This window comes from Neovison vison, chromosome 7 (assembly GCF_020171115.1).
Source record: "Neovison vison isolate M4711 chromosome 7, ASM_NN_V1, whole genome shotgun sequence".
NCBI lineage: Eukaryota > Metazoa > Chordata > Mammalia > Carnivora > Mustelidae > Neogale > Neogale vison.
The window spans coordinates 154464215-154476032 of NC_058097.1; the positions used below are offsets into that span (position 1 = coordinate 154464215).

At 39.0% G+C, this 11818-nt stretch overlaps 1 protein-coding gene across 1 annotated transcript; it reads right to left on the bottom strand.

The window, feature by feature from the left end:
- Nucleotides 1-9396: 9396 nt before the first annotated feature.
- Nucleotides 9397-10356, bottom strand: LOC122912663 (olfactory receptor 52L1). Its single transcript, XM_044258704.1, has one exon. The coding sequence runs from the start codon at nt 10345-10347 to the stop codon at nt 9397-9399; it is 951 nt and encodes a 316-aa protein (XP_044114639.1). The 5' UTR covers nt 10348-10356.
- Between the last annotated feature and the right edge of the window lie 1462 nt (nt 10357-11818).

Genomic DNA, 11818 nt, shown 5'->3' on the forward strand with positions numbered 1-11818 from the left:
GGTATATATACACAATGGAATACTATGCAGCCATCAAAAGAAATGAAATCTTGCCATTTGCAATGATGTGGATGGAACTAGAGGGTATCATGCTTAGCAAAATAAGTCAATCGGAGAAAGACAACTATCATATGATCTCCCTGATATGAGGAAGTGGAGATGCAACATGGGGGTTTAAGGGGGTAGGAGAAGAATAAATGAAACAAGATGGGATAGGGAGGGAGACAAACCATAAGTGACTCTTAATCTCACAAAACAAACTGAGGGATGCTGGGGGGAGGGGGGTTGGGAAAAGGGGGTGGGGTTATGGACATTGGGGAGGGTATGTCCTATGGTGAGTGCTGTGAAGTGTGTAAACTTGGCGATTCACAGACCTGTACCCCTGGGGATAAAAATACATTATATGTTTATAAAAAATAAAAATAAATTTAAAAAAACACATCTGACTACAGCATATAATCATTTTTATAAATTGCTGAGTTCTGTTTGCTAGTATTTTCTTGAAACTTTTCTCTCCACAAATGTATTTTGGGTTTTTTTCATTTGTTTTTTCATTTGTTTGTTTTTTGTGCTCTCCTGGCTGGTAGGTGTGTATGTCTCTGTCCACCACATTTTCAGAGCTTCCTGAAAAAATTGTATTAATTCCCAGAAGTTTGTACAACTATGCTTTTGCCTTGGCTGTCAAATCATTCAGCTATTCTAAACATATTTTGAATGTCTTTTATATCCTCCATTCCATATACTCTGTCAATTAACCAAATGCCAACAATTTCTTGAATCAAACTGACTCTCCCAAACTGCTAAAACATAGGACCCTGCAGGCATAAAACCTTTACAATGACTGACAGCCATAGAGACACATGTTGCAGAAATAAGAAGAGAGAAAGGGACTGAGCTCTACATGATCATCATTTCTTCTTTATATTAGTCACTCATGTTGGAAACACTTCCACTCTGGGAAGTGAGTAAACAGTGAACAGAAGCCAGCAGTGTTTTAACGATGTGCTGACCTACACAAAGAGCAAAACATCAAGAAGGGGAAAGGTGTGCCTCACTAACATTAGTCAACAATCAATTAGGATTGTGTTTAGCTGTATAAGAGACACTAGATTATAATGGCTTAACCAAATTGGAGTTTATTTATCTCATCACAGAGCGAAGCGTGAGAGAGAGGGATAATCAGGCAGTTCAGAGTTGTTATGACACTTCTATTATGCCAAGAAAAGATCAGACTTTCTATTTTTTCTGCTCTGCCATTCAAAGCAAAGACCACCATCCTCCACACACAATTCTCAACAGGAAGAGACAGAAAAGGAAACCTCCATAGACCTTTATATGTGATTGGTCAGAAATTGATCTGATGTTCATCTCTAATAGCAAGGAAGACTCTCGGGTAGAGTATTTTAGCTTCCCAGTCTCTATAATAAAGGAAAGTTATACAAAGGTGGATTTGAAGGAAAGCTGAATAGCTAACACTAAGAACAGACAATACATATCATGTTCTTTTCATGCATTATTCCCAGAAATTAATAAAATAATAAGCCATGAAGAAAGTGTCAAAAGTTCTAAAGGGTAAATAAGTTCCAAAGATCTCTGGATCAACATGATAAAGTCAGCATGCCCTTCCTCCTCCCATCCCAAAACCAATTAATATTGACAAGATATTCAAAAATAAATCAACTCATAATATGATACAAAACAAATAGAGAGTCATTTATGAGACAGAAACATGAGGAAACTCCAAAAGATGAAAGATTACTGTGATAGAATGATGGAACAGAATGGAAGCCCAAAAGATACACGGGGAAAAAACTGCTACAAAATGTTGATTCAGCTTCAGAGATGTCTAATACTACAAGAAGCAGAAGGTCATGATACAATCAAGCTGCTGATAAATAAGCAGCACAGAGTAGTAGTCAGGCAGGTCGGTCCTCCTGGACATATATTCCTGAAGAAGTAGGCCAAAAGTAAAGAAACAGTGGGGGGTGTTTCAGAATATTCAAGATTGGGTCAGAATACAGGACAGTGACCCACATGGCTATAAATAATCATGCCACATGAACCATGGGGGAATAAGCTCAAGCATAAATCAAGCTATTAACATACCCCACATCTCCTGTACGACATGTTGCATCAACCAACTACAGCAGCATCGTGGGATGCCTACTAGGAAAAAAACAATCAATGATCAAGACGACTAAACTTCAGACAGTTTCTTCCAGACTATAATCCCCTGTCCTTTGCTTTCTTAGAGTACTTCCTTGTGCAAATTTTTAATTATAAAGTCTATGTCCCTTTGCAGTATATATAAATCTTTTCCTAACCTCTTGCCAGTTTGGCAACCTAGGAAATGTTTTTCTCAAGAACCCAGGAACTATCTCCTAAAATATAAACATGTAAAGAGATAGCACCCCATCTCTCAATCCCTGTAAAGGATACCAGCCTAATTTCTAAGGGCACCAGTTAGCAAACACAGATGGTCTAATCACAGACAAAAACACTGGCAATCTCAGGAATAATTCAATGTACTTGACACATCCCATTGATCAACCTCCCACTGAAGTTCCCCAGCACATTTCCACTTGTTCACCCCAGGTGACTTAAACTCATTCCATCTGACACATTACCCCACTCAACCCTGCCTTTGAGTTAATGGAACTGGGTATCCAAACTCGATCTGAGCTCTCTTCTCTATTGCTGGCATTAGTATAAGAATAAAATCAATTTCCACTGCTCATCCTGTCCAGTACAATTTTATTTAATAACAAATACAACCAGATATCTGAGTAAAACCAACATTAGAGAGTGGCATTAAAGTTAACAAACATAACTCATGCCTAAAGAGACAGAATAAATTCAGCACCAATCAAAAAAGTTCTTCTTAAGGTAACCTTCTCTATGCCAACTCACTACTTCAAAAATCTAGTGATTCCTCCCTTCACATCTAAAGCTGATGACAAGGGCTGTTACTAACCCAGGGTAATTGCACTATGATTTAGGATCTTTTACTAATGACATCCTTTTAAGTGGTCCCTTCATACATAAATCCTTCCCTAATTGTTCTAATTTGAGTGGGCCATCTATTCCCTACTGGGACTCTTTCTAATTCGATGCTGATTCAATTAGGCAATATGGAAGTCATTAGTAAAAGCAGTTTCAATATAGCAGTTGGACAGATTTGAGATGGTCACAGATTAAAAAGGTGATGAAGTGAAACCATATGATAATTGATAATAGTCAATTATCATATGGTTTCACTTATTTGTGGAGCATAACAAATAGCATGGAGGACATGGGGAGTTAGAGAAGAGAAGGGAATTGGGGGAAATTGGAAGGGGAGGTGAACCATGACAGACTATGGACTCTGAAAAACAACCTGAGGGATTTGAAGTGGCGGGGCGGCGGCGGGGGGGGGGAGGTTGGGGGAACCAAGTGGTGGGTATTATAGAGGGCACGGATTGCATGGAGCACTGGGTGTGGTACAAAAATAATGAATACTGTTATGCTGAAAATAAATAAAAAAAATTTTTTTAAAAAGTGATGAAGTGAGAGCAACATACAAAGATTACTCTTATAAGAGGATGAGTCAGTAAAAGACAGTATCCACACCCTGAGGATACAAGGTGTGACTAGGAAGTGCCATGGAAAGACCCAGGCACAAGTCTGTTCAGTAGAGATACTCTGTGAAGTTCTCAGTCCTTGGAACTTGGAATATTGACGTGGAAGATTCGAGGGGAAGACTGTGAACACAGGATAAGAAGGATACAGCCCCTTCTGCTATATCACTTGGTTTGATACATTTCAAAACAATTGGAGGATAACCAGATTTCACCTTTGCCTTTGTGCAATCCAAACACAGAAAACTGCATCAAGCTGGGAGCGAGTGTCCTAGGATATAACACACACACACACTCCTAAAGTCCACCAGCGTTCCCCCCTCAATCACAATTTTCTGAGTTCAGACGAAGCTCTTTTTACCACTTCACCATAGCTCATAAGCTACAGCCCTTTTGCCCATTTTCAAAACCAAATTTCATGTTCTTCTCAAAGTAAAGTGTTGTCTTTACTTTGTAAAGTACTTTCTAAAGTAAAATACAGATACAGTATTTGTATTTCCTTAACCATTTAACATGTGTCAAAATCTGCTAGGTTTATCCTAGTTCTCTATCTTTTTCAGGTATCACTGGTAGCATTTCTGAGTATTACATTCCTAATTCCATTTTCCTCATAAATCCTGTGGTTTCTCATGGGGAGTTTTGCATAGCACAGTGATTTTGAAGAACTCCTACATTCCATTACAACAGAACTGACTACTTGCTAGAGTGAGTGGGGAGGAAACCAAGTTTAGACAAAAAGGGAAAACACACTTTCTTCTGACAATTCAAACTGGCAGAGCTGTCCACCTCCGGGCCCCTGTCCTGGGACTAGGTTTGTTCCCAGAGAAGCCAAGACAGGCCTCCAAAGTCACTGGGGAACCTCCTGTTGGAGTGAGACACCTGCTCCAGGGGCAGTTGGATGGCAATGAGGAGTGCTATGGGGTGAGCCTTTGGGGGTTGGGAAGGGGGCCAGGGGTTCAGACCAAGACCAGGTGATTTCAGACCTGTGATTCACATCCAAAACCCTAGGAGTGGTAGGAAAGAGACACATCTGCTCTGAGCAACAAAAGGCCCAGCATAGGCAGCAATAGCCAAGAGAGGGGAAGTAGCCCAGAAGGAAGCCTGGAGGCATCTTCATGGGCCCTCCTGCAGTAATAAGGAAATCAGCCACTATCATGGACCCTGGAAGGGGAATCAGTGGAGACAGTCCCCCTCTCAGGATTCTGTCCCTGTCTATGAATCTGGCTCCCTGTCCTTGGATTTCTCACCTTGCCTTTCTTTTTTTTTTTTTTTTTTAGATTATTTATTTATTTATTTGACCCCAACCCCCTTCTCTCTAACTCCCCATGTCCTCCATGCTTTTTGTTATGCTCCACAAATAAGTGAAATCATATGATAATTGACTCTCTCTGCTTGACTTATTTCACTCAGCATAATCTCTTCCAGTTCCGTCCATGTTGCTACAAAAGTTGGGTATTCATCCTTTCTGATGGAGGCATAATACTCCATAGTGTATATGAACCACATCTTCCTTATCCATTCATCCGTTGAAGGGCATCTTGGTTCTTTCCACAGTTTGGCGACAGTGGCCATTGCTGCTATAAACATTGGTTCTCTTAAGAACCTTCATCTCACCTTATACTATGGTGCTACAGGGTACCAGTAGTTGTGATGTGAGGAACAGGATTTGAAACCAACTTGAAAATCATATCTACATCTATCTGCTTGACTCCATAGACCATCCTTCTAAACATTATACCAGTTTCAACATCCTGAAAGGTTATATTGAACTTTTCTAGAATTTCTTAATGAAACTGTATTTTTTCCTGATTTTCACATTATCCTGTATTGAAATTCACTATTTGATATCTGCATGAATTTGGGCAGCTAATTTACCCTACATAAAAGTAGTCATCGGGTAAGTTATTTTTTTTTTATTATTCAAGTAATAGTTGACATATAATGTCACATCAGCTTCAGGTATAACATACATATCAGTTTTTTTTATTATCAACTATATGTCCAGTGCTATATTAGTCACAAGAATAAAGAGGTAAAAAGTAGATAAGGTCCCTGCCCTCATTGATATTCCTTTATAGTAATTCCATTACATTATAATATCAGTAGCTTCTCATTATTCATAAAATAAAACTAACTTTCTTAATATGGAATACATAACACTACATGTGAACTGGACAGTTAGCTTCATGAACACAGGATCAATGTCAATTTTGCTCCCCATTTATATGGTATTACACACAGTGTTAAGAATGTGAATGAAATAAGTCAAACAGAGAGAGGCAATTATCATATGGTTTCACTTATTTGTGGAGCATAACAAATAGCATGGAGGACATGGAGAGTTAGAGAGGAGAAGGGAGTTGGGGTAAATTGAAAGGGGAGGTGAATCATGAGAGACTATGGACTCTGAAAAACAATCTGAGGGGTTTGAAGTGGCGGGGGGGTGGGAGGTTGGTGTACCAGGTGGTGGGTATTATAGAGGGCATGGCTTGCATGGAGCACTGGGTGTGGTGAAAAAATAATGAATACTGTTTTTCTGAAAATAAATAAATTGGAAAAAAATAAATAAATAAATAAAATCTTTTTAAAAATAAAACAAAAAAAATAATTTAATTAATTTAAAAAGAAACAAGGAAAGAAAGAAAGGAAGAAAGAAGAAAGAGAGAGAGAGAAAGAAAGAAAGTACTGTTATGCTGAAAATAAATGAAAAATAAATTTAAAAAAGAAAGAAAGAAGAAAAGGGAATCACAACAGAGACATCAAGTTTGTGCATTCAACCTGTATCACAAATAATTAATAAGATGTTTATTGTACTGGGAAGTAAGTCAGCCACTTGGTATTGAGAAGTAAATAACACACAGAAGATTCCTGTTTTGGGGGTGTCTGGGCAGCTCAGTGGGTTGAGTGTCAGACTTGGTTTTGGCTCAGGTCATGATCTCAGGGCCATGGGAACTAGCCCCCTGTCAGGATCTGTCTCACTGCAGAGTCTGCTGGAAATTGTTTCCTCCCTCTCCTTCCCCCTCTGCACTCTCTCATTCTCTCTCTCTCTCTCTCTCTCTTGAATAAATAAATAAAATATTTTTTTTAGAAAGAAGAAGAAGAAGAAGACACAACTACTGTCTCTCTGGACTCTAGTCTACCATGGAAAATACATACAGCACAAGTGATGTCACAAGATTAAGTTAAAATTGTAATAATTATGATTCAAGATGTTAGACTAAAAATATTATTTACTTCCCCTATCTGTCAAAGTTTCCCTTTAATGGCTACAGAAATAAAAATGTAAGATAATTTAATCCAGTACTTGATATGTGAAATGGACAAGGAATGGTACAAATACTTTGAGAAATTTCTGGAATTCATAATTCACATTGGATTGACTTTATAGGAAAAACAGAATGAAGAGGCTACAAACCAATGTAGGTATGTATGTGTGGAGGTTAGAATTATAAGCTAGGGAAAGGACTGGGAAAAGCTTGATGCAGATATGAGAAATGTTATTAAGAGATTCAGGAAATAATCCAGGTTTAGAATCATTAGAACTGATAACAGAAATTGAAAGTAATCCTTTAGTGAATTGATGAGGGAGTTGTTCTTCTATTACCAGGGAGCTGTGTCAGTGCAGTCCTCTCTGCACAAAATGTGACAAGAAAAGTTAAAGCCAAAAAGCCAGGCTAACATTAATTTAAATGGATATAAGTGTAACATTTAAATATTTTCATACTACTGATAAATGTTTAACATGGACAAGCCAGGAAATCAGGGAAGGCACAAATTAACACCTCTAGGAATGAGACAGGGAATATATGGAGATATACTATAGCCAGAAGAGAAAAAAAAAACAGTAAGAAAATTACATAAACACCTTCTGATAGTAAATTTGAATGAGAGTAAAATAAACAGAATTTTAGACAAACAATAACTGAAAACCTTTTCAAAAGGGAATTCTAAATGACTTCCTTCAGGTAGAACATATCCCATCTGGATGATCTGATAGGAAAAACATCTACTTCTTAGGTTATAGGTTAGTCCACTACAAAAAGATTCCCCCATGCATAGTGGCTTAACCCAGATACAAGCTTCTGTCCCAAGTTTAAGTCAGGGTTGGTGGCCCAGATGGCACCAGGGACACAGGCTCTTCTACAGTGTTGCTCTGCCAGTTTCAGCATCTATTTCTATCTTGTGACCCAAGGAAGCTCTTCAGATCCCAGCATCATACTCATATCCCAAGCATCAGCAAGTGATGTAAATGGGAGGAAAGAACAAACCACTACTTGGAATAACCTACCTAATCTAAGCACCTCTAGGGTCACAACAGTTTTCCTGTGGATGTGATGCAACATAGAGCACAGCCTGGGCCTTCCCAGGACAACTCACCAGAGTTCAAGTTCAGGCCTACAACCAAGCTGATGAGAACATGTAATTGCTCTTACAATAAGAGTTCATAGGACTCCTCCCTAATTCATCCACATGTGCCAACCAAACTGTAGACTTCATACTCCATCTCTGTACCTGAAAACTATTTATTAGGGGTAAAATTTATCAAGAAAAAAGAAACTGGAAGAATAACCCATCCAGTCCCTCTTTTCAACCACTAGGGAGTCCCAGGATAGGACCCTCTCAACATGAGAGCACCTACAGCGAGTCAGGATGACTTCCTTCTTCTAGGGATGATCAGAATGTACTACTTTTTAGGATTTTAGGGCAATATCCAACAAATAGGATGCAATATATCAACTGTGACAATCCTCTTGTAAGATTTACCCAGTTCATGTTACCAGAAATGGGGAGGATCTAATTGATATCACCCCCATATCCACATTTCAAAAAGAGAAATTCTTCTTCCAAGTGGCATAACTAGTTCTATATTTATTTATATATATAATAACAATTTATAAATTTATAAATAATATAATAACAATTTATAAATTTAATAAAAATTTATCAACACCAGACCATCCAATGGTATGATTATTAGATCATAATAATTACATTATTACCTTTGCTTTCTGAAATTAATATTTATAAAACATATATATACTCAATACTTGGTCTTATTTCTCTTTATCCTAAGCAAAACATATAAATTAAGATATAATAAATCTAAAATCCAAACAGACCATTTTAAAAAGAAATCCACTATATACATATAAGCTTGTATTTTGAAAATAAGAATCATAACAGATTACTCCTAGAGCCTATTACATTACCTCCCCACTTAGATCTATTTTAAGTAAATGAGTAACACTCATATTGTAATAAAAACTGTTTATTAATCATATCGTAAAAAAAAAGTGTTTTAGTGTTTTTTCACATAGTGGTCATTTCAAATGCCTCTCTTACTACAGGGGAACCCAGTGACCTAGAGCTCACAGAATTTTGAGAGTTTGAAGACACTAAAACTAAAACCATGCAAAGGTTGGGACTTCCCACTCCTTTACTAGATGATGTTCCATAGTGACTGGGTGGAGGCAGGAAAAAATGGCATATCCAGAGGTATCATCTATTAATCTTATTCCAAGTCCCACATCACAAGGAGTAGAGAAATATTGGGATCAAAAACAAAAAAAGGATGGGGAAAATAATCACAAATCCTGTTATCTAAGTAAACCAATCCCTGATAAAGCCAAGTGCCCAAGCAACATTCTTTGCCGTCAGACTAGCAGGACAGGAAGGACTCCTCACTGTGGAATGGGCTCTATTCACATAGCCCAGACCAGCCAGGGACTTTTGGCTGTACCTTTGGCAGCAACCTCAGAAGAAAATAATGGGGATATGTTCACATCTGTCCTTTTAGGGAGAAAACCCTGATCACTCGCTGGCGGATCTGCTGGGTCTTCACCCCATAGACAAGAGGATTGAGTGCAGGTGGCACAAGGAGGTAGAGGGTGGCCAGAAGAACATGAACATGATGGGGTACATGATGGCCAAAGCGATGAGTGAGGAAGGAGAATATTCCAGGAATATAGAAGATCAAGATGACACATATATGAGACCCACATGTGCTAAAGGCCTTAAGACGAGCCTCTCCCCCTGGTACCTTCAGCACAGTCTGAAGGATGAGACCATAGGAAATACCAATGGCCACAACATCTACCCCAACCACAAGCAGGGCCACTGCCAACCCGTAAGCTCGGTTTACTGTGGTTTCTGAGCAGGCCAGTTTTACCACAGCCATATGTTCACAATAGGCATGGCCTATGATGGTGGCCCGGCAGAAGACGAGTCTCTGCAACAGGATAGGGAAGGGGAGGAGGAGGACCAATCCCCGTACCAGCACTGCCATCCCAATGCGCCCTATGATCCCTGGATGCAAGATGGTAGAATGGTGCAGAGGGTGACAAATGGCTACATAGCGATCCAGAGCCATAGCCACAAGTACACCTGACTCCATGGAAGAGAACGCATGGATGAAGAACATCTGGATCAGGCAGACAGTGTACCCAATCTCATGGGCATGAACCAGGAGTACCGCAAGGGTTTTGGGCGCAGTGGAGGAGGCCAGCACCAGGTCAATGCCAGAGAGCATGGCCAGAAAGAGGTACATAGGCTGGTGCAAGGATGAGTCAGTCCAGATGATGAAGATGATGCTCACATTGCCCATTACAGCAAGAAGATAAAGGGCACACAGTGGCAATGCTATCCAGTGCTGGCTTTCCTCCAAACCGGGGATGCCCATCAGGAAAAAAGAAGGATGGAGTAGCCTCCAGCTTGAATTACTAAGGGCCATCGTCAATGGCTTGCTTGGACACAGAAGAGAGAAAAGAATCCAAAATCATGATCTCTCCATTCCTGGTGGGTTATCCCAGTGTCTAGATCTGGCCACCATCTTCATGAGAAGAAAGAAGCTGAAAGTGAAACACAAGCAAATAAAGTGAGATACAAAGAAGAGAATCCCCTGGTCTTGAGATAATGTCTTTAAGGTGAGACATCCACATGTCTGAACTACAATGGGTCTAGTTTCATTTACAGATAAGAGTAAACACTCTGCTTTTAGGGAGATGTTTAAACTCTACCATTCAATTACTTCTCACTTGGAATGTCCACTGGAAAGGATCCTCTGCAGCCCCTCTTGCCATTGCTGAATGCTGTAAATCAATCTGTTCTCTTTAAAGTATTCTCCCTCAGTTTCCACAACACAGCAGCCTCCAGTTGTCCCTCCTATGTCTCCCATCCCACTCCCTTCTCCATCTACCTCTCTCTTATGTGGTGTTGATTCCAGGGTCCCATCCTCTCCTCTCTTCCCTGTTCTGTACATTATCTCTGATTGAGTTCATCCATTTATTAATATTGTAACCAATTACGTCCTTTAATTTCTTCCAAATCCAGGTTTCTGAGTCAAATACTTTTCTGCAACCCAGATCTATTTTGCATTTATCTATACCTAAATATCTATACCACACACTGAAGGAATTCAAAACTGAATTAATTTGCTTACTCTTCCCCAATCCACTCTACCTCCTTCATGCTCATAGCTTTGTGAGTTAAATCACTGTATGTACCTATTCAACCAAAGTAGAAACCTGTAAGGATTCTTTCTCATTCTTACCTCTCCTCCCTTTTACTTGGGACCAATTCCTGTTGATTGCACTTTAAACCCTTTTGACTGACTCATTCTTCTCACCCTGCAGTGTCACTGCCTAGTGCACACTCCTAACTTCTATCATGTGGATTATGTCCTTAGATCTCTCTGGCTTTGCTATTAACTCCTTCCTATCCACTGTGCATTCTTAAGGCAGAGGATTATAAAATATAAATAAAATTCACATGTCATCATGTCACTTCTAAGATTAAAATATGTTATTCCATTTAGTCCATGGAATAAAACTACACATTTAAGACTGGCAAACAAGACTCTCAAAGGCTACTCTTTGTATTACTTTGACTTAACAAATTTTTACATATATGTCTCACTTGAACTGTTCCAATGTTCTTGGAATTATATGAGTGCAACAACTTACTTTACATGTGCCTTTTGTGTGTTCTTTCTTCTTCCTCTTTTATCTGACTTAGTCTTTCTCGTCCTTCAAAATTCAGAGTCCACTGGTTCTGTCCCTTAGAAGGACTGATTAACTGTTGGACCACACTAATCATGTTAAGAGCACTGTATTTTGTTATCTTTTTTTGTTCATACACAATTTTGTTTTATCTAATTATAAAAATCCTTTCAGTGCCTTAATGGTTTGCCTCACATAAAGAAC